Source organism: Serpula lacrymans (genome assembly GCF_000218685.1).
Source record: "Serpula lacrymans var. lacrymans S7.9 unplaced genomic scaffold SERLAscaffold_1, whole genome shotgun sequence".
NCBI classification, from domain to species: Eukaryota; Fungi; Basidiomycota; class Agaricomycetes; order Boletales; family Serpulaceae; genus Serpula; species Serpula lacrymans.
This window is the reverse complement of record NW_006763290.1, coordinates 2,712,345-2,735,404: the sequence shown is the minus strand read 5'-3', so window position 1 is coordinate 2,735,404 and position 23,060 is coordinate 2,712,345. Positions and strand designations below refer to the sequence as shown.

General features: G+C 45.2%; 6 protein-coding genes across 6 annotated transcripts; all 6 read left to right on the top strand.

Moving 5' to 3' along the window:
• Nucleotides 1-6,660: 6,660 nt before the first annotated feature.
• Nucleotides 6,661-7,736, top strand: SERLADRAFT_432166 (uncharacterized protein; the record flags this gene model as incomplete). Its single annotated transcript, XM_007312417.1, has 2 exons — nt 6,661-6,838; nt 7,396-7,736. The coding sequence occupies 2 exons, from the start codon at nt 6,661-6,663 to the stop codon at nt 7,734-7,736; spliced, it is 519 nt and encodes a 172-aa protein (XP_007312479.1).
• Nucleotides 7,737-11,963: 4,227 nt separating this feature from the next.
• SERLADRAFT_454894 (uncharacterized protein) lies at nt 11,964-15,694 on the top strand (the record flags this gene model as incomplete). The annotated part of the gene is made up of 10 exons (XM_007312416.1): nt 11,964-12,293; nt 12,343-12,366; nt 12,420-12,508; nt 12,565-12,607; nt 12,660-12,692; nt 12,749-12,970; nt 13,024-13,283; nt 13,338-13,677; nt 15,317-15,609; nt 15,659-15,694. The coding sequence occupies 8 exons, from the start codon at nt 12,086-12,088 to the stop codon at nt 13,566-13,568; spliced, it is 1,110 nt and encodes a 369-aa protein (XP_007312478.1).
• A 1,150-nt stretch (nt 15,695-16,844) lies between these two features.
• SERLADRAFT_454893 (uncharacterized protein) lies at nt 16,845-17,578 on the top strand (the record flags this gene model as incomplete). Its single annotated transcript, XM_007312415.1, has 1 exon — nt 16,845-17,578. A coding segment is annotated over one exon (272 nt), but the record flags the coding sequence as incomplete, so codon positions are not given.
• SERLADRAFT_454891 (uncharacterized protein) lies at nt 17,557-18,131 on the top strand (the record flags this gene model as incomplete). Its single annotated transcript, XM_007312414.1, has 1 exon — nt 17,557-18,131. A coding segment is annotated over one exon (469 nt), but the record flags the coding sequence as incomplete, so codon positions are not given.
• Nucleotides 18,132-18,178: 47 nt separating this feature from the next.
• Nucleotides 18,179-18,488, top strand: SERLADRAFT_364524 (uncharacterized protein; the record flags this gene model as incomplete). Its single annotated transcript, XM_007312413.1, has 2 exons — nt 18,179-18,402; nt 18,425-18,488. 2 exons carry the CDS (start codon nt 18,179-18,181, stop codon nt 18,486-18,488), a joined length of 288 nt encoding a protein of 95 aa, XP_007312475.1.
• Nucleotides 18,489-19,589: 1,101 nt separating this feature from the next.
• SERLADRAFT_375803 (uncharacterized protein) lies at nt 19,590-20,226 on the top strand (the record flags this gene model as incomplete). Its single annotated transcript, XM_007312412.1, has 2 exons — nt 19,590-19,930; nt 19,995-20,226. 2 exons carry the CDS (start codon nt 19,832-19,834, stop codon nt 20,076-20,078), a joined length of 183 nt encoding a protein of 60 aa, XP_007312474.1.
• Nucleotides 20,227-23,060: the final 2,834 nt, after the last annotated feature.

Here is a 23,060-nt window from a genome sequence, read left to right as displayed (position 1 = left end):
AAAAGCCATTTATGGCTACTATAGCTGCTATAGTTATTATAGCAGTTATGATATCTATTATAGAACATTTTTAACTATTATAGTAATATTATAGCTGTCATAGAAGCTATAGAAACATGTTTGGCTATATAGCAAAATGGTTTTTCCTGATGTTACTACCACAATATTTGTCCACCGGAGAAATTCTACTCTAACCCCGTTCAAGTACATCCACTGAAGTCTGGCACTACAAAAGCTATTTTTGGGTCTCAAGGGTTCGACCCTAAGAGGGATATACTATTATATACGTGCCACAGGCTAGGGAACCTGAACCTCTGAACAGTCAGAAACCCCCAAGTCTGAACTCCAAAACCTTTGGTCTTTCCAGAATTATGCTCCTCATACTCTGCTGCTTGGCATAGTCCTGTCCCTTGCTCCCATGCGGTACTCCGGATACTTGCTCTAATTCTCCTGCCCCAGACTCCCAGTCCACCATAAATTTCCTCCAAACATTTTTATGTTTTCTTATGGACTCTGTCTATAGTTAGACTTTATGGTACACTCCTCTCACATACAATCTCTCCTTCTCTTTCTAAGTTTTCTGATCCTTCTCCAAAGGACTTTTACTCCACTCTATTTTTATCCTCCATTTTTCCCTCGTTTATTCTGTTGAGTTAGGGACTAAGGTCTGTGGAAGGGCCTAGTGCACAAGCTAAGCCAATGCCCAACCTCATACTCTGTTCTGCTTCCACAGTACATCTTTGTCCTCTAAACTCTGACTACTCCAAAGGTCACAGGTCTAACAGTTGTTTAGAATCAATCACTTAGTAGGTGATGGTCAGAGACTTTTTTTGTAACTTACTTCCAGTGCTATAGTCAGTGCAATGTTTCTGCATAGCATTAGGCATGATGGAACTAGACTTAGATGGTCAAGAGTGTCAAGAGAAATGTGCCCAGTGTGTGATTTGACTGTAAGTAACATATTTTAATCTGGTTGCTTTATTAATTGTTCTTCTGTCAAATCCCACTTTTGGTATCCATTTAGTCTCTAGTTGCTTCATTATTTTAAGCATGCAAGAAATGATAAGTCTGCTATTCTGTTTAATCATCTGATTTTTCACACTTCAGGTTTTGAAATCTTTGTATGTCCTAGAAATTTGATATTCATAACAGCAATGATTCTCCAATCACTATTGTAATAAATGTGCCATGCTTTGTGGCTTTTTCTCTATTTGGACCATTACGGACAACTCATATGGTTCTTTAATCCCATTACAACAGCAATTTAAGACTTTTATTCCAAACTTATGACCCTGGCATGTAGTGGGAACACCATAAGAATTTAATAGATGTATGCAGCTCAATATCTGTGATACCTGGGCCACAGCATTTGCACATTAAAAAATTTACTATTTTCCCCTTTAACTCAATGTCTATTGAATGTTTTGAATGAACACCAGTTCCTCTCAACGCTAGCTTTGATTCAGAGCATCTCACACACTGCCACTGTGACTGTTTATCATCACCAATACTATGTCCAATCATCCCTCTGCCAACTTGGTACCAGGCCATCCCATCTAGCACTCAGACTGAAGTCTGGGTGACTCGTCAGACTGTTCTCAACATTCCATATACATATTCACCGGGTTCTGCATTTTAATACCCAGAGACTAGCATTGTTGAACACATTGGACATCTTTTTGAGATAAACTCACATTCAGAACAGTAGCACAGCCCAAAGACATTGTTTATTTACTCTTGTGGGGAGTTAAAAGGGATGAAGGGCAAAGAAGGAGCACTGGTTTACTGCAACCTGTAGGTGGACAATATGGGCACTAAAGTTCCCTGCCAAAAATCATACTCTACTTGTACGCATAACACATCTATCTTATATGAGCTGTCTGATGTGAAACCTATTTAAATCAAGGTATAAAAGTTTTCCCACAAACAAATTTTGAGTTGCCTAGACTGCCAGTTGTTGTGCTCCTCAACAGTCTCTTCAGAAGCATCTCAGAGAGGAAACTTGCAAGACAGAAACAGAGTCCCATACCGCTCAAGAAGACATACTCTCCCGCTCTTTGTCAAACTGGATGTCAAGCATTTCCTGATCCTATTTGGAGAACTACTTGCAACAGTGATGAACAGAAACTGCATAAACAACTATTATGGCAAAAAAAAGTTTTTTGTCGAGGTCATACAGCCAAGGAAACTTGTGATGGACATTTGGTACTTGATTATAATGCTGAGGGACAAGCATTTGTAACGTGAGCTGACATCTGGCTGAAATAGTTCTTAACTTTCTTAGTTCATACCTTGCCCCACAACTATTTTTATCTTTTCAGTATTTGGTAGAGGGGCTTGCAACAGAAAATATTTGCTAAGGCAATTTGATGATGAGATTGATATCAGGCAGGGAAAATAAGCAGAAAGTTTGGTAGAATTGTCTTTACACCACATTTCCAGAACACAGATGAGACACTCACTATAACCCATTCTTAGTATCCTAAGCCCATCTGACCCAGATATTCTATTACAATTAATGTTTTCCTTTCCTTCACTTTATAATTCAGCCCCACTTATTCTATCTAAGTCATTATGATAGAAATGTTTGGGTGTTTGGAAATTTTCCCAGCTTCAACTACTATGGTAATATGACCTTGAGTTATGCCAATCAACAAGGAAAGATTATAATCTAATTTACAAGCTATGGCTGATATTCTGATAAGATGCCAATTACCAAGTTCAGTAGTCAGTAATTTTAACATACCCAATGTCAATGGCTGGGGCATTCTTCATAATCATACTAGGATATCCCATTCAACATTTGGGATGTCCCACATTATAGTAATAGGATGTTCTAAGTGTTTCACTTCATAGTAAGGCAAAAAGTATAATTTCCCACTCCAATCTTGGAGTTCTAATTATATACATGCTGACCTAATGTACTTGTGATTCCCTTGATCCTGCTCCAGCCTCCTCCAATGCCCCTTGTAATAAGAATCTTACCTCTCAATAATATGTATGATACACAGCCACCCAATTCACAATGTGAGCATGTCATATCATGATACTTGTTCATGCTCATTCCTATGAAACTATGGTTCAAACATAACAGTATATGTCATGTTTGAACCATATTTTCATCACACAGTCGCAACACCAGCAAACTGAACCTAATCTGAGTGACAGTCACAATAATTTATCAGCAATGAACATCAAAAGGTGATTAGATGGATAGAGAAAAGATTAATTGTGTACATATCTATGCTGAGGAGACAAGCACTTCTCCTTCAAACACGTTGTAACATGAATATAAGAAGCTAAAAATAATTTCAACACTGTAGTGATATTTGTCTCAACAAAAGAAAGGGCCATTAATGAAAAAAGCCTAAGATAAATATAATGCAGTTTAAAACATCAGCAAAGGAAAAGGAGTACTACATCATCTTAACCCTAGGTAATTAGTCATTCCTGATGAAGAGGTTCATCTAAGTGGTGAAAAAGAAGTTAAACCCAAATGAGGGAAATCAAAGTGCACTGTAAATAAGCAGTGTGAATAGTATAAAGAGCACTAGGGCTTTATTACTATCAACTCAGGATACATAATGTTTTCTCTATCCATCTAATCACCTTTTGATGTTCATTGCTGATAAATTGTTGTAACTGTCACTCAAATTAGTTTTAGCTTTTTATATTCATGTTACAACGTGTTTGAAGGAGAAGTGTTTGTCTCCTCAACATAGATATGTACACAATCATCCTCCCTAAACCACTAAACAGTGGTTTATAGTTATAGTTTTATTAAATGGACCCCAGATACCCATGACATATCACAGTCTTTGGGATCACCCCAACCCCAGGACATTTAATGGCTGTTAGGTACATAAAAATACAGAAAATGATCCAGCTAAGAGCTAGGGACATGGGGGTGACTGAAGTGTTGTATCTGTGAACATTATGATCCAAGTGGAATCTCCTCGGTGTCACCTAGGAAAAGAGCTTAAAGAGACTCAATGTCATAAAAACTGGAGCCAATGTCAAAAGAAGCTCGACTGCTTGCATATAATTTGTCAGCCAAATGTCCAACAGTATATAATTTAAAGAGACTAGCATCTGCAGCAAACCTCACCCACCCACTAAGAATATATGTGAACTGCATGTTAAAATTACAGCACAGAAGGCAGTACTGTGAGAACATGCCTTTCCAATTAAAAGCAGCATCACACTCTGCAACCAAAGGGCTGCATGCAATACCAATGCCATCAATTACACCAATAATGTTCTATTTGCCATCCTTCTTTTCATTGCCCAATTTAGCTTTCTTAACCGTTATTACCACTTTCTATTGCAGATCAGAGAACGGGCAGTCCTCCCTATTAGGAAAACCCCATATAGCTATGATAGCCCATATAGCACTATATAGGCTCTTATAGCTGATATAGCTGGTATAGTTGGTGTAGACAAGTCCCTATTATATAGCTCTATATAGCTAGGCTTCAGCTTTACCCACTATGATAATACATAAATCTACTATCCAAACAGGTTTGTATTTTGTCAACTATACAAGACAAGGCTGGCTATATTGCCTTGTATAGCTCAATGTAGATATAACTGTTTCACCACACTTTCAGAAAAATACATTTTTATAACCATTACCATAGCCAAATACATATACCACTGTTACAAGCATTGTTTTCAGAACAATGCATTTTTTTAATGATTATTATAGTCAAATACATCTATTACTATCACAATTTGATTTCAAAGCACTGAAACTGTTATTTCTCTATAATATTAAATATGACATCAAGCAATTATAGAGTCCTCCAAAGCTGTAAAGCCAACCTCATCATCTGATTCAATGCTTTAATCCTTGATATATTGGAGATTGCATTGGTCTCTGTTAAAAGATACATGTCAAAAAAAATCAAAACTACATTTCCTTGTGACAAATATACAAGATATCATTGTATAGGGAACTGCACATATGCTCTATCTACCTTGGGGCTTTTTTTTGCAATTCTTCCAATCTAGCAACATAATAATGGTACCTTGTAGTAGAGGGTTATTAGTATTCCCAAATATAATATTCAGTAATATGTACAAACCTTGCACTATATACTTGGTCTGAAAAATTCAGGGTACGTCTACGTCTTACACCTGTAGCAAACTCATAAAGGCAGTTTTCTACCTGAAGAAAAACATCAGCTTTCACATTTGTAATAGTAGTGAATAAAAAAGGAGATACCGCAACTACCACTAAAGCAATGAGAGGGAGAGGTATGTTTTTGAAGCCTTGAATATTACGCACTCCTTCCCCCTTTCCTATGAAACTATTGGACTTGAAGAATAAGCTTAATAATATTATGACTGGAAATTTATCTGTTGCAAGCCCATATTCTGAAATCACCAATAAATGTGCTTGCTGCTTGACTTCACTCGTCATCTGGGAAGAAGCTGACTAAACCTGTGGAATTTTATTGGTACTGTGAAACAATCAAAAACATAGAGATTTGGTGTACGTAGTCCATGATTCTCCCTTTTAATAATTCATTCTCCACGTCCTCCAGCTTCAATAGCTTGACACTTAAAGTGGTGGAAGATTTTTCTGCTTCTGTCAGTGCAGTCCAGACCAGATTATCATGCTATTGTAACGACCAAGAGTTAGTTACTCTGGCGCACACAAGAACACACTATGAAGGTAGTGATGAGGGAGTGGTTACCCCTTAAGCTGCAGAGAGTTTGTTGGTATACAACAGGAGGACTCGCTGAGGAGTCTCCTTGATCTATTAGGGTATTTATACTAATACAGAGTGTTTGTACCTATGTACTGTACAGTTAATAAAAGCAGTGGCTGATGATGTCAGAGGGTGCAGCCCGTGTGACCAGCTCCACTGCATGAGAGAGTTTGTGTCTAAAAGAAGAATAAAGGTAGTGCTGCGCGAGAAGGTAGAGTTAGAACAAAAAAGGAAAGTGCCACATGGCACAGAGTGTAAACTATAGTAAAAGGTTAAAGCGGAGAATGAAAATTAAAGGAAAGGTCCGAAAATTGTGTTATTGTAACATCTGCAGCTTAAGGGGTAACCACTCCCTCATCACTACCTTTATAGTGTGTTCTTGTGTGCGCCAGAGTAACTAACTCTTGGTTGTTACATTAGAACTCGCTCTTCTACTCTCTTGCACGTTGTGCAAAAAGTCCCACTAGGCACCCAGACTCCAGGGTGAAGGAGGTTTGGTTTTTGGTTAGGAATATCCCACATAGCAGATAGGTGCACTCCTAGAGACAGCCTTGTAGTGCTTTGGTGGAAAAACCAATACACAATACCTGTGATACGCGGCCCCCAGCGTTAAGGGGAGTACTATAGCTCAGCAGTTGGTGTGGAACCACTGTTGATTAGAATTTAGAATACAAAAACTTCTTTTTCAAATACCTCTGACCAGGCCGGGCACTTGCCTCCGCCAGTCTGGAGAAGGGCTGACAGCTTAACAAGCGGGCCACCCCCTGACAACCGTTCGGACCAGGGTTTTGTACAAATACCTTTTATATACATTTTCAAATAATAGTGTGGGTAGTCAGAGATTGAGATCCGATACTCAGCTGGGAAAAGGTAGATCTGCAGATAGCAAGCGGGGACCCCCAGTTACGTCTTGTTACTATACTTTACAAGAGAACAAGTCAACATGTCGTCGCAACCCCAACAAACTGATGACAATGCTCTGTTGCACAACATGCGTGCACAGATCTTGGCGTTGACCATGCAACTCACCAAGCTGCAGCCACACCCTCCTACAGCAACCCCCTCGGTTGAGAAGAAGTTCAATAAGAAAGTCAAAGTCATCGCTGACCCTGGCGCGTTGTGTTTGCCAACAACTTTGAGGTAGCCACTGCGGTGCTATCTTGACTAAAGGGATCTGTGGCGGGTCGATACGCCCAAGTTAGAATGCAGGAGTGCTACACTGCGGGAGTGCGGCCCACCTGGCACAATCTCAAGGTAGAGATCAGAAAATATTTCAAACCGCAAGCTGAGCGTGACTGGGCGCGTCAGCAAATCTGTTCCTTTAAACAAGGCAACATGAGGACGGATGATTTTGTAACCTGGTTCCTGGCCCTCTCCATCCAAGTATTAAGAACAAAGCTTGAAGGAAGTGTCTAGCCACTTGCTGAGAGCAATCAGGGACTGGAACTAGAGTCCAATGTGAGTAACTAGAGAATAGGAAGCATTGGACTCTGCAGTACTGTCCGAAGTTTTGTAAACAAAGGTAAACAAAGCAGCCTCAAAGGCAAAATAATAGAGAACACAATCAATAGTGAATGACAGAAGAATAGATAGAGAAAGGAATGAAAATATATAGGTAGCACAAAGGTGCAGGATCACCAAAACTAACACCAAGGGAGTCTTGGTAATGAACATGCAGTAGAGCTGCTGGAACGCAATGTGAACCCCCACATTGCAGAACAGCTTTATCTGCAGGATATGAGAAATGAGAACCTCTCTCAAGCAGCAGAGGAGGTTCAAAAAATAGGTAGGGCCATAGAGCTCTACAAAATGCACCAAGGTGGCGAGACCACCAAAAACAACCAATCCCAGAGGCGCCCTGGGTCATCAAATCATCATAATCACTCTCAGGGGTTCAAGCCATTCGGGCTGCAGCCAGGACAGGGTGCTCCTATGGATATTGGTGCGGTCCAAGGCGGACAGATACGCAGATTCAAGGGCAACTGTTACAACTATGGCCAAGAGGGACACATGTCCTGAGATTGCAGAAACGGGATGCAGGCCGCCCAACAAAAAAATAATCAAGGGCGCCAGGCGGGCCAATTAGAAACTGAAAAACTGGACAATTGGCTCAATACTCTGACCGGTTGTTCATACAACGAAATCCGAGTTTTCTTCTATGACCAACAGGTCAATGAAATGAAAGCTCAGGGAAAAGAGTTCGGAGCTTAGGTCACTTGGGTGCCTTTTTTCCACGAAACAATGAAGTAAACCACAACAAAGTGGCCCCTGCTCCGGGGTGTTGCACGAGCAATAATGGAAAGAAAGGGATGGCTCCCCAATTTGTAAATAGATTTCAAAATTTATCAGAAATATGTACTTGTATGAAGCATTGTAATTGTAATATTTATGATACTACCGCTGTACCAGCGTCTCCCTTGGAGTGTGGCCCCGGCGAGACAAACAATAGGGTGCTTGATTCTGGTGAAGATAAAATAGAAAAACATTTAACTTTTGACACTTCTTCTTCTTCGTTGGAGCCACCCTTTCCTGAAATCTCAAGGCGTGTGTTGATGCGCACATACTTATTCCAAAAGGAGATCTGTTTAGACGTTGGTGTGGAAAACCTTGCCCGGGGCATAATACACCCAACCAGTGCGCTACTTGATTCAGGCGCTAACTGAATCTTCATAGATCAGGTCTGGGCGGAGCAAATTGGACTCCCCCTTGTAAAATTAGATGTACCTATTCTCGTCTATAATGTTGATGGTACGCTTAACTCAGGTGGCTGCATTACACACAAATGTTCTTTTGTTGTCGAGTACCAAGGACACAGAGAACGAGTCACCGCCAAAGCTACCTAACTAGGGAAGATTAATTTAATTCTGGGCTGGACCTGGCTATTCAAACACAATCCTGAGATCAACTGGCAGACAGGGGTTGTCACATTGTCACATTGCCCTCAGGAGTGTGATGACTTGGGTAAGCTCAGTCACGTCCGTCAAACTGAGCTTGATGAAAGGATAAACGCTGGTCACATTTATGCCAAGCTTAGGTCTTTAGAAAAGATTGACAATGACGATGACGAGGTAAAACCTGAGGAAGAAATTAAGAGGCTGGTACCTCCCGAGTACCATGACTTCTGGAAAGTCTTTTCTAAGCATAAGTCAGAGCGCTTCCCAGAGGCTAAGCCTTGGGACCATGCTATAGATTTGAAGGACACCTTCAAGCCAAGAAAAGGACACATGATTCCCCTCTCTGCTCCAGAAAGAGATAAGGTCTCAAGTTTCATAGATGAACAGCTTAGGAAGGGTTACATCAGACCTTCCAAAAGCCCTATGACGTCCCCGGTGTTCTTCATCCCTAAAAAGGATGGTAAGAAGCGCATGATTATGGACTATCATTACTTAAATGAGTACATGATTAAAAATGCGTATCCACTGCCTTTGATCAGTCAGCTAGTAGACAAATTGGCTGGCGCCAAGATCTTGACAAAGATGGATGTTAGATGGGGGTACAATGATGTACGAATCAAAGAAGAAGATGCTTGGAAGGCCGCGTTCACGTGCCACCGAGGATCCTTTGAGCCCCTTGTTATGTTCTTTGGGTTGACCAACTCACCGGCAACCTTCCAGAGCATGATGAATAAGATCTTTGCGGATATGGAAAACTGTGTCGTCATTTACATTGACAATTTGTTAATATTCACGAAGTTGGACAATGAGACTGAGCATGACAGGATCGTGCAAGAAGTCCTTCGACGCTTACAGGAACGGGACTTATTTGTATTTGTCAAACCCGAAAAGTGTAATTTTTAAGTGAAGGAAGTAGACTTCGTCAGTATGATAATCGGCCAGAACAGAATCAGGATGGACCCTGGAAAAGTTCAAGCTATATTGGATGGGCCAGAACCTACTTGCGTCAAAGGAGTTAGGGCCTTCCTTGGCTTAGATAATTTCTACCGAAGATTTGTCGAAAACTTCGCGAAAATAACGAGACTGTTGAACGATCTCACAAAGAAAGACATTGTTTGGCACTGGGGCACCAAAGAACAAGAAGCTTTTGATAAGCTTAAACAGGCATTTACAACGGCGCCCATATTAGCATTTCCAGAATTAGACAAAGAGTTCCGGCTAGAAACTAATTCTTCTGATTTTGCTCGTGGGGCTGTTTTATCAATTAAATGCCCTGATGATCTTTGGAGGCCTTGTGCCTATTTATTACATAGTTTGTCGCCTACAGAGCACAACTATCAAATCTATGATAAGGAGATGCTGGCCATCATTAGAGCCTTAGAGCACTGGTGGCACTACTTAGAAGGTGCTAGGCACCAATTTTAAATTTGGACTGATCATAAAAATCTGGAGTATTTTATGACAGCCCGAGATTTGAACCAGAGACAGGCCCGCTACGCGCTGTACTTGTCTAGGTTTAATTATAAATTAATTCATAAACCTGGAACTCCAATGGGGTAAGCGGACACTTTATCCAGAAGAGAGGATCATGCCAACAGTATAGAAGATGACAACCAACATGTTACCCTGATAGACTAATCAAGGGTTGCCAATGTTAGAATCGGGCAGGATTCCAATCTTCTGGAAACATTCAAGAAAGATATCTCATCAGAAGAGAAGGCGCGCCTTGACGGCAATGAAAACTATGTATGGGAAGACAGACTCTTCCACTTTCAAAACAAAATTTATATACCTAAGTCCGCAAGGATCAAGGTAATAGATAGACATCATGACACTCCAGTGGCTGGCACCCTGGGTGGCAATAAACAATGGAGTTGATCTCCAGAAACTACATGTGGCCTGGCATGGTCAAAGACGTACAGGAATACGTAAAATCCTGACTGAGATGTGCCATGGCAAAGAACTCACACCAACCGCTGGCCGGTAAACTTATGCCGAATCCAATACCAGCTGGTCCCTGGCAAGATATATCGGTTGACTTTACAACGGATCTGCCTGAGTCAAACGGGTATGATTCAGTAATGGTGGTAGTATATCACTTCTCCAAAAAAGTGATATTTATTCCCACCAACAAAACCATTACCACCGCTGGAACGGCACTTATTTAAAGATTTTGTATGGTCTATCCATGGGTTACCGGAAACGGTTATCTTCGATAGGGGACTGCAATTCACTAGTGAATTTACAAAAGAATTATGCCGGATGCTGGGCATCAAACCTAAGTTATCAACAGTGCTCCATCCGCAGACTAATGGACAAACGGAGAGGCTCAATCAGGAATTGAAGCAATATCTCTGTATGTTTATTAACGACAGGCAGACAGATTGGGCCAAGTGGCTAAAGATAGCCCAGTTCTCATATAATATTAAACAGTCGTCGGCTACAGGGAAAGCACCATTTGAGGTTACAAGATCATACCTTTCCAGAATGGGTGTAGAACCTGGCAAAAGCAAGAATGAGGCCACTGAGAACATGGTAAAAGACATGAAGTCTGTCTTAAACGAGATGTGCAAGGTGCTATTCAAAACTGCAGAGCAGATGAAAAACAGGGCAAAGTGTAGACACTTTAAGGCCCCTGACTACAAGGTTGGCGACCTGGTCTGGTTAGATACTGACCACTTCAAATTAAAAGATCAGCAGTCTAGAAAACTGACCAAAAAGTGGATTGGGCCTTACCGGATTAAGGAAGTCAAACCCAATGCAGTGGAGCTGGAACTCCCAAAACGAATGAGGGTAGTACCCACGGTCAACATTAGCTGTGTGAAACCCTACATAGGGCCGCTGCCGGGACAGCGCGTAGATCGGCCCGGACCAATTGTACTCTCCCAGGTCGAAGTCAAACAAGTAGTGGATGCACACTTGAAGCGTGGAAAGTTAGAATTCCTAGTCCTATGGAAGGGCTATGCACTGTCTCACAGTTGGGGCAAAGAACAGCCATTACACGGCAATATGCTCTGATCCTACAGCACTCATCTAGATCACTGGAAGAATTCTTTGCGACATAACACAACATGGAGCAGCCAAAGAAAATTATTTGATCCTCTATGACAACTGTAATGGATAAGGATAACCGGTTGTAGATGTCAATCAACAGATTATATTTTTCGCCATTATACTACTTTATAACTCTGGCCCAATGCTACTACCAACTCTTCGATTAATCGTCATCTTTTGGAATTATTCCAATGTCGACAGAATATTGTATTGCACTATATTGAATTGTGAAGCTTTGTAATAATTTCAGTCGGACTACAATTTATAAAAGGTCATCCCACGGTCATTCCCATTCCCTGATGGCAGCCGCGGGTCCCAGACCTGAGTTGTCATCTCTTTCACCCACCCACTAGGTCTCTTTTCTTTGAAGATTCACTAACACTCGTTCTTTCTCACCGGAAAGAAAGTTACCAACCTATTATGTTTTCGTCCTCACGCGCTGTGCGTGTTGTGGTCTCTTTTCTCTCTCTTTCCGTTTCTCTCCCATACACCTTAGCATCGCCAGCTCAAGGAAACATTAACCGTCGTGCTTCTGTATGCAATGGTCACGCCGAGCTCTGCAATCGTAGTTTTGGTAATGTCACGTTTGTCGGGGCCCACGACTCGTACGCTGTGGGGATAAACAGCAGTAAATTACCGCTCATCTATTTACCTTACGCGCTAATAACGCCTTCTAGTTGCTGCCAACCAGGACTATAACAGTACGTCTCTCTCTCTCAATCAGTATCTCGTCCATTAAAGTAAGGTATGACAGTCACACAGCAACTAAACGACGGTATCCGAATGCTCCAAATGCAAGCACACAACCTGAGCGGTGTAATCCAACTCTGCCACACGACCTGTGTTTGTGTTCCAGGTTTTTATTGAAGAGGACCTCGTTAGACTTACTGGTACCATAGGGACTTTATAATGGCGGTCCACTTTCAACATATCTAGGAACAGGTCCAGGTCATCCTCAGTTCTCCCCTGTGTGCTCACTCATATTAGTTCGCAGTCAAAACGTGGCTGGACGCCAACCCTAATGAAGGTAGTTGTATATTCGCAAGATTGCCAAGCCTTCAGTACTGATCTCGTGGCAATCAGTTCTATCTCTACTCATCGTCAACTCTGATGACTTCCCTCCTACTGCCTACGATTCTATCTTTAAATCAGTTGGACTTGATACCATGTCGTATGCACCTACATCAGCAGTTACACCTGCTACTCAGTGGCCTACCCTTGGCTCACTCATCGACTCCGGAAAGAGGTTACTGACATTTATGGATGCATCAGCAGATTTTACGTCGGTGCCATACATTATAGATGGTACTGTCTTAGCCTTCAATTCCTTATTTCACATAATCTGACAATATGGGCAGAATTCACTAACATTTGGGAGTCGCCTTATGACGTTTTTACTCTGCCTTTCGACTGCAGCGTCAACCGTACAAAAGGCGACTCTTCCACAGAAATGTACCTCATAAACCACTTCTTCGACCAACTTATCCTTGGACAGCCAGCTCCTGACCCTGATCAAGCCAATCAAACTAATGCCGTCAATGGTACTGGTTCTTTGGGTGCCCAAGTCGCCACATGCGTTGCCGACTATGGGAGGAACCCAAATTTTATGCTCGTTGATGTAAGACATGATTCTTTCGCACTTCAATGAGTTGTATCAATGGTTATAATTTAGTTCTACGAGTATGGTGGAGGATCGGTTTTTCAGGTTGCGGCGACTGCGAACAACGTCACATATAATCCCAGCACCCCTATTGCAGCGCCCATTCCACAGGGTGTAAACACCTCTCCTGGCTCTGGCTCAAGTCCTGGGTCACAATCTACAGGTGATGGATCGGTTATGTTGCCTGCCGTGTGGATAATGCTTGCCACCGTGCTGTTTGGCACCTACTGTGTGTTGTTGTGAAGTCTTTATATCTACAGTTCTATTTACACCGAGTCGGCTTCTGCTTGTCATCTTCTGGTATTTCACATGACGTTGAACATCTTAAATTGCCATAGATTTACCATCCTATGATCAGCATCACATGGAAGGCAGATATGATATTCAAGTGAGAAAAATTATCGTTTCCTTTCTAATTGCCACTTGTATATACGCAACCTGTAGGTTTTTTCGTCAGCCATTTTTTCCCGTCTATTCTCGTTGATGTCGAAACCATCCTCATCATATTCACGTTCATCCTCTCCTAGTTGTTCAACACCTTTAAGCTTTTTCCGCCCTCCCTTACCCATCAAGAGCTGTTGCACTTCAAGTTCACGCTGTGCATAACTTAGTTGTGTATCCCGTACGAGTCGCACCGAAAGTTCTTTCAGCAGGCGTTTTCGTTTGTGCTGTGGGATAAAACGAGTGATTGAAATAGTAAATAGCTATGTTGACGATGGACAGAGACAAACCTTAGATAAATCATTCCGTTCTTCTTGTGCCTTTTCTTCTGGTTGGTCATTTGGTGGGGCCTTGGCCTTGGGTCTTCTTCGCGGGCCATTGCTTTCGGTCTGCTTCCATCCTAGCTCCAGACCTTTATTTGCCGACGGGCTCAAACCTTCATCTTCCTCGATAGCGAACGAACTTTGCTTTTTGACAATATATTGTGCTTTGGTAAGGCATCTTTCAGTTTTTTTGCAGTCCCTATGACAACTTAGAAATGATATCGTACCCTGGTCCTCGCTCTCCGCAAAATGAACATGTTTAGGAGGTACTTGGCTCACTCGCTTTGATTTTCTTGATAGAGCAGGTGGGATTAGTCCTGCTTCACGCAAAACTTCGAGTCCGGCCTCGTTAAGCGCATCTTCCCCGTCACATAATTCTTGGTCTGATGTAACAAGATTAGCCAAAGTTGCCAGTTGGCCTTTTATTTTGTCTATTTTCTGCAACAAATAATAAACTTGGGGGAAAGGCTGGAGCGTCCGGAAGAAATATACCTTCAAGCCATGGGCCCTCATAGTTCGTACGTATCCCTCGTCCTGAGTTTTGAGGACTTTAACCACGTCAACTGGCAGCGATTCTTCCGCTCTATCCTTGACATGCACACCCTTCACCGTCTTCTCCTTATTCATCCCAAAGTAGAATTCATCTTTGTTCCTATCCGCCGCTTTCTGCCTCAGGCGCGTGATGCGATCCTGCTTGGAGTGGTAATCTCGCGCACGGAGAACATAATCCTTATGTTTCTCTAGGATACCGTATTTCGTGCGATAAATAAGCTGAGAGCGTTCCTTGTGGTTGCGCCTGTGCAGCGAATTTCTGAGGGAGGATGTCATTGAAGGATAAAGAAACAAAGGAAGTCGTGACAAAGTGACGTGCGTAATGCCACCTGAGTCACACCGCTGTAACGCGCCGACTATTCCCGAATATGATTCCTGCCGATTGCCCCACAGGTCTCTCGCTGTCCACGCACGCTCCTTCCATGCGGATTCCAACCCCTACACTCGTTTAACATTCGTTTAACATTTCGTTCCATATGGACCTTTCGTAGCCGTTATTTGTTTGCCCCAACCTGTCCACGTAGTAGTGATAAATAGCACTGTAATCGATAGAGACAGGTAGCCTTGAAACAACCACGACTTACACCAGTTCTTTCAAAGGTTCGATACTCAGTGGGGCGTTAGCGTTACGCAAACATCACATATTTTGAACTGCAAAAAGTCTACTACTCTAAAAAGAAAAAAAAGAACTACTCTTCCTCTCCACAACTCCGGACTTGATCACCCCGCGACGACTGGACCGGCACTATGGCTACCCAAAACCTGCTCCCACCACCCCACTATAACCTGCGCACTCGGACAAAGACGTCGGGGACCTTTAGAAGGGCTAGTAGTGAGTCATCGCGTTCTAACTTACCTGACAGTCCAACGCATGCCGTACCTCACCTGAGCCCTGGAGGCCAGGGAGGGACAACCAACCTCTGAGCCTCGCGCTCTTACAGTGACGTAGTCAGAGTGGGACCCAACCTATCCGACCTAAAAGCTCGCGATATGGCGGACGGGACCCATAGCTTACCTGTAACTACCAGGGCGAGGACTGGCCAAGCTAGAACTCAAACTGAGAATCCGCAAACTGCGAAATCTATGGGAGTCACCCACCTTAATAAAGAACAAGCTGCCCTAGTGCAGCAGGCTGAACAGTTGCTCAGTGACGAGCAACTCCAGGCCATACTAAGCAGACGGGAATTGGAATGCTCTGCACAGTTGAGTGGAACTGAGACCAACCTGAACTCCCGAGCGGGAACCAAAGGCAAAGGACCTGACCCCGGTAATTGGGGCGGACTGCACGTTGAGCCTGATGACCTTGAGCCAGACGCTCAACGACAAGCTCTGTTAGCCTGGAACGAGGCCCGCGACCTGGCTAACCGGGGGGAACCACAGTGGCCAGGACCTTCTGGAGTAACCAGAGAGGGTGAGGCCGCTCCGAGTGAGCTGGACCCCTTGTTGGGTAACGGCACTAGTCCTCGAAGGACATCTCGTCAGAGATCTAAAAGTAAATATCAAAGAGAAAGGAAACGTCAGCTCAGACAAGACAAGAGGGAAACTTACCCTAGCGCAGGAGGAGACCCTTGCAGGACTGGGTATAATGACCCCATAGCCGTCCTTGTGGATAAGGCCTTAAAGCCTATGGGGGTCCCACCTCGTAGGGAGCGCAACCAGCATGCCCTGGCACCGGCTAACCAAGTGGACCCAACCAGCTACATTGGACGCACCTTAGACTGACTTAAGGGACAAAAAGGACAGACAGACCCCTCAGACTCGAGCCACAGGTCGGACAGCGAATCGAGCTTGAGCTCGAGCACTTCCTCACGCCCCTACTCAGATTCGTCATCATCGGGATCCAGACGAGGTCGGAACCCTCGTGGGCGAAAGCGGAGCAATCGGCGAAGGAAACGAAAGCACTCAAGAAGGAGACAGATCCTTAGGCCCACAGAACCCACTGTATATGATGGTCGCCCGGACTCTCAAGAGTTCCATCAATTCATGGTAGCGGCCACTACTTACCTGAAGGAAGGAAGAGTACCCCGTAAAGGACGGGTGTATCGTCTTTCGGCTTTCTTGAAGGGGACCGCCTACGACTTCTTCTTGTACAAAGTATCCCCAGATCCCTCCGGCTGGACGCTGAGGGACTTCTTCATTGGGTTATTTAACCATTGCTTCCCGGTAGACTATCGAATGAAGCAGCATGACAAACTGAAGAGATGCTTTCAAGATAATAAGTCTGTGCAAGAATATTTGTATGAACTAACAGAACTCTGGAATATCATTGGAGACGTGGACGAGCGACAACGCGTCATCCGGTTCTGGACAGGATTGAATGCTGAATTGCAACAAGGTCTGTGGATCAAAGAATTAAACCCGGAAGTCTCGGGGTTTGATGAAGTCCAGGCAGCCGCAGAGCTCCTAGAGATTGCTAGATCTGCCGGCTCAAAGGGGCGCTCGAATCAGCCCAAACCCGGTGTCTCAGCGGATTGACGGAGGCATCCTATTCGTCATGAGCCACAGGGCCAAACAAATAGCCCACATCGAAACTTTGTGGACGGGGCACGAAGACAGACCCACCACAGGCCCAAAGGACCTGCTCCCGGCCGACATCGGAACTCCACCGATCAGTCGCGCCACCACGAGTCCAAGCCAGTTCGTGGAGAAAAGAGAACCCCATTACTGAGCCTGGAAGAAAAGGAAAAACACCTTGTGGAAGGAAGATGCTTCATCTATCATGAGAGTGGGCACTTCAGGAGGAATTGCCCAACGCGGGGTACGCTTACCTCAATGAAGAAAGACCGACCCCCAGGAATACCTAGCTAGGCTGTGGGAATAGCGCCTGTTGAAGTTGTCAATGTAGAGCAGCTTCATGCTCTGGCAGACGCAACTGAAACTACTGAGAGCATAGCCCTCGGTTCGCTGGTCCCGGTAATGATGGAGGAGAGCCCCACCAAGGAGCCCTGCGATCAACGCCGCACCTTTCAGTTAGGGGACCCTCTAGGGGAAGTGGCTCAGCGGTTACTAACCGAGGGCACTCCCTATCCAGGAGATGAGGTGACGGATAGAGACACTTATGATCTGGGAAGATTCTCGGTCTACCGTGTCTCAGACCACGAACATGTCATCACTGACAGCTACCGGTGGTTGGAGGACGATGTTTGGATCCCCACGTCGTTCCTACTCGACACCAAATTCTGTGTTGCGGACTGGTACGCGGATCAGAGAGGACAGTCAGCAGGGTTCCCCCAAAACGAGTGTGAGGAATACTACTCGTACTTACCAATGGGGGATGCCATAGGGGACAGGGTAGAGGAACTCTTGAACATGGGACAGCCGTACCCCTGTGAGGTAAACCTAACGACTGAAAGAACTGAAGGGCGATTCATCTGCTTGCCGTAACTTTCTGTAATGGAGGGACGAGAATATTACCAAGTGATTGACAAAAACCTACAGTTCGATCTGGATGTACCGGTGGAGTTCTTCTGTAATGAGAGGCTTTACATCATCCACTGGTATGAACGACAACTTGAAAAAGCATACCAGGAGCTGAATATGCAACTACACCCTGAGAGCGCGGACTGGGAAGTGAACCACCTGGGATGGCTTTTCTCCCCCGACGAGGGAGATCAGGCCCCGGCCGGGGAAGAAGCTCGAGAAGCCAGCATGAACTCAGTGCCCGACGCGCAATTTGAGGATCGTTACGGGAAGCTCTGCCTAATTGAGTTAAACGGGCAGCAGATTGCCCCGGGGAAATACCCCTCCCTAGAGAGAAACGTGTCAGTGACGAAGGATCTCAAGCGAGTCTTACCGCGCCCTATTGTGGTCATGGTACATGTTAACGGGCATCCCGCCAGGGCACTGATTGACACAGGATCCCTGGCGGACTTCATGTCGTCAACTCTGGCGGATCAAATTGGTGTAGCACTAATCAAGTTAGCCCGGCCCCTCCCAATCCAGCTTGCGGTACAGGGGTCTCGGTCCAAGGTGACATTCGGGACGAAGGTGAAATTCGAATATCAGAAGATCAACACCGAGCGATATTTTGATATTATTAACTTACAGAATTATGATCTCATCTTGGGGACCCCGTTCCTGTACCAGCACCAAGTGATGGTTGGCTTCAACTCCTCTAAAATAGTTATTGGCAGCGACAGCCCAACTGTTATTTGTGGGGAAGAATGCTCCCAGCTAGAAGCTAGGGCGGCTGAGGTCCTAGATGAACATCTCGAAAAGATTAGACAGGATCTTAAGACCTATGCCAAACCACTCTGTGCGAAGGCCAGTGAAACTGGGCTTCCTCCCCTGCGAGACATTAATCATACCATCCCGCTTATCGATGAGGCAAGAATCTATCCTTGGCGCCCGTCTCGGTGTCCTGAGGCATTGAGGGAGCAATGGACTGAAAAGCGAGAAGCATACTTGTGCTCGGGAAGATGGAAAGTAACGAGTGCAGGAAACACTGTGCCCATGCTCCTGATTCCTAAGCCGGGAACTGGAAAGTTGAGGACCGTAATAGACCTTGGGGAAAGAAACAAAAATACTCGGAAACTGTCGTCTCCCCTCCCCAGCATGGAGGGCATCTTGAGGCGAGTAGCACAGAAGAAATATCAATCCCTGATTGACGGACAGGATGCTTATGAACAGATTTGTATCATCCCGGAGCATGTCAAACGGTCGACTGTGACTACTCCTGACGGTAATATGGTCAGTCAAGTCATCCAAATCGGAGACTGTAATGCGCCTGCGATCTACCAGGCGCTTATGAACCATCTGTTCGGGGCGTACATAGGTCGGTTCATGGATGTATTGTTAGTTTTGGTGATTCTGCACCTTTGTGCTACCTATATATTTTCATTCCTTTCTCTATCTATTCTTCTATCATTCACTATTGATTGTGTTTTCTATTATTTCGCCTTTGTGGCTGCTTTGTTTACCTTTGTTTACAAAACTCCGGACAGTACTGCAGTCCAATGCTTCCTATTCTCTAGTTACTCACATTGGACTCTAGTTCCAGTCCCTGATTGCTCTCAGCAAGTGGCTAGACACTTCCTTCAAGCTTTGTTCTTAATATGTATACCTGGATGACATTGTGGTCTACTCGGACACTGTGGCTGAGCATGTAGAACATACAAACTTATTCTGTCAATCCTTGATGAGCAGAAGCTTTACCTCAGCGAGCACAAGCTCCACTTCCTCTGTAAGGATATGAAAATCCTGGGGCGGGTAGTTGACGACTCTGGGATCCGTATGGATCCGGATAAGGTGACCAGTGTCTTGAACTGGAAGGTACCGACAAACCGGGACCTGTTGAGGGGGTTCTTGGGATCAGTGGGGTACCTGGCGGATGACATCTACAAGGTGCGCATACCTATGGGTGTCCTGTCCGCAATCTCCGGCAATACTGTACCTTTCAGGTGGACCTTTACTAAGCAACGAGCTTTCGAAACCATAAAGAGATATGTAGCCGCATGCCAGAAGCACTGTCGGATCCCCTTGGACTACCACAAGGAGGCTCCAACAATTTGGCTAATGACGGACGGATGCCTGAAAGGTATATCTGGCGTGGTCGCGCAGGGCTCAGACTGGAGAACGTCCAATATTGTCGCCTTCTTCTCGGCAAAGCTTACGTCTGCCCAGCAGAATTACCCTGTGCATGAGATAGAGCTGTTAGCCGGAGTCGAGACTATGTTACGATATAGAGACATACTGCAGGGGGCTAGGTTTGTGTGGCTAACTGATCACAAGGGGTTAGTACATCTACTGGGTCAAAAAGGATTGTCCGGGAGACAGGCAAGATGGATGGAAAAACTTGGCAAATTCGACTTCGAGGTGCGGTATGTCCCTGGGGTGGACAATGTACTACCAGACGCGCTGTCCCGGATGTATAGCTTTGATGTGCCTGGGACAGTCCACTTACGCTCGGAGTATACTCACCATGATCTTTTGGATGCGGGGACTAACTCCACACCCTTCTACCTCATTAGCTCCCCTGTGCTGGTAGGGTTGGAGGCGCTTGCTGCAGTGCCACAGACCCGAGCCAGGGCCCGGGCAGACGCCGAGCCTTTAGGGCCATCGCAGCAGCCAGCGGTTCACCTTGGGGACCCTACTGAACAGGCTGTCCGTGGGGCTTCACCACGTTCCCTTAAGGCTCGCGACAAACCTGCCTCAGCTGACACTGGGTGACCAGAGACAGCTCGTGAATTTGCTAAACGGATGAAGAGCCGTTTCGTTCTCCTTGGTCCAGGCGAACGAAAGGAGAGGGGGGTTAGTGCAGATCTTAAGCAGCCTAAGGAAGGGACGGCACCGTCACCAGGGTTGTCAGATCACCCCTTATACGTCCAGATTCCTCATGGCATGGAGGTGGAGGACCAGCTTGTGAACTCCATTAGGCACCGGTACAGTGATGATAGCTTCTACAGCAAAATTATCAGCGCGCCGTCCGAGTTCCGCAACTTTGTGGTAGATAACGGACTGGTCCGCCTCAAACTACGAGACAGACTGGTTTTGTGTATCCCCAACCAGACCCCTGAAGGACAATCAGTCAGGGAAATCTTGATAACAAGGGCTCACTCCCTCCTAGCTCACCTTGGAGCGGATAAAACAGTGGCCTATCTTCGGGACCACGTCTGGTGGAAAAATATGGCCCATGATGTAGCGGTTTACTGTGCGAGTTGTGGCACCTGTAAATGGAGTAAACCCTCTAACCAAAAGCCCTATGGGCTCCTTAATCCACTGCCCGTACCAACAACTCCTTGGGAGGCAATAGGAATTGACTTTGTGGGGCCACTTCCAATGTCCCAAGACAGGGATGGAGCGTATGATTCCATTACTACAGTTATTGACCTTATGACAGCTATGGTCCATCTTGTACCTAGCAGGGCTGATTACACAGCAAAGGATGTGGCCGAGCTCGTGTTCTCTGAAATCTATAAGCTACATGGGCTACCAAAAGTGATCATCAGCGATAGGGATGTGCTGTTCACGAGCCTCTTTTGGACCCACTTACATCAGTTAATAGGCGTTGAACAACGTATGTCCAGCGCATATTATCCCCAATCGGACGGAGCAATGGAACGAGCCAACAGAACCATCGGTCAGATGCTGAGGTCTTGCATCCAGCCCAGTCAAAAGGACTGGGTAAGCAAGTTGCCTGCCATTGAGTTTGCAATCAATCTGGCCAGGAATGAGTCAACCGGGTACTCACCGTTTTACCTCAACACCGGGCGAATGCCCCACCCCATGATCAGGAATTCCGCTAAAGAGAGCGAATACCCCGGGGTGCGGGCTTACGCTCTCCGATTGAAACTGGCTCTCATTGCAGCGCATGACTCTATCCTAGAGGCCAGAATCAAGCAAACCTGGTATGCCAATAAGAAGCGTCAGATTGCCCCTTTTGTGAAAGGTGATTTAGTCTACCTATCCACTAAGAATATCACTTTTCCCAAGGGACTCGCACAGAAACTCATTCCCAAATTCATCGGGCCGTACCTGTTGGAGGAAGACTTCAATAATAATTCGTTCCGCGTGAACTTACCAAGTAACCTGCATCCCGTATTCCACTCGTCTTTGATGCGCATTCATATCCCAAATGATGATCGCCTTTTTCCTGGACGGCTGGAGTCCCAACTAAGCGAACAAGATGATGCCGACAAGCAGTGGGCCATTGATAAAATCATGGGCCACAAGGGAGTCCGGGACAACGCCATTTTTGAAGTCCTTTGGAAGGCCGGAGACATTACCTGGGTTCCGTACGCCAAGATCGAGTACCTGGAAGCGCTGAAAGAATATTTTACTACACTGGGAATAAATGGAATCAATGAACTTACTGATCAAACAGATGGAGACACTCCACCCGATGACCCCCACCTCATGGTGGCATTGGTTAGGTTCCTGGAAGGAAGCGGAGGAGAGAAAGAAATAAAAGGAGTAGAGAGATCGGAGCTGACCACCCTGGATTTTGCACCTTACACCAAACCTCTACCCCCACTCACCCACACTGTCTACGATTTGGCGCCATGCCCCCTCCCAGTTCCCAGTACCTTCGCCATCTCCATAACGCCAGCTTTGCTTTAGTCGACCCCGACTCCGATGACAAAGAAAGCACCGTACATGCAGAACAGATTCGCGCCTTTGTGGCCTACAATGGTGCCCTCCGTTCCGACCAGACTGTATTAGCCTCGCGAGCTCCCCTTGGGTACCATACCTTCGCCACTTGCTTCAATCGCAACGAGCACTTCAAGGGGAAGTTAGCCTATCATGATGAGGACGGGAACCTTGTCGTCCCCGGACCCTCGGTCAGGCTGCATACCCTCGTCGGCAGAGACCTAGCCACCCCTCTGAGCAAAGCCAAAGGCGCTCCCTAGCATCACGTATTGGTGGTTCAGGGAGAGAAGCTCGTTAATGATGATGCTGCGAAGCATCACTCAATCAACGA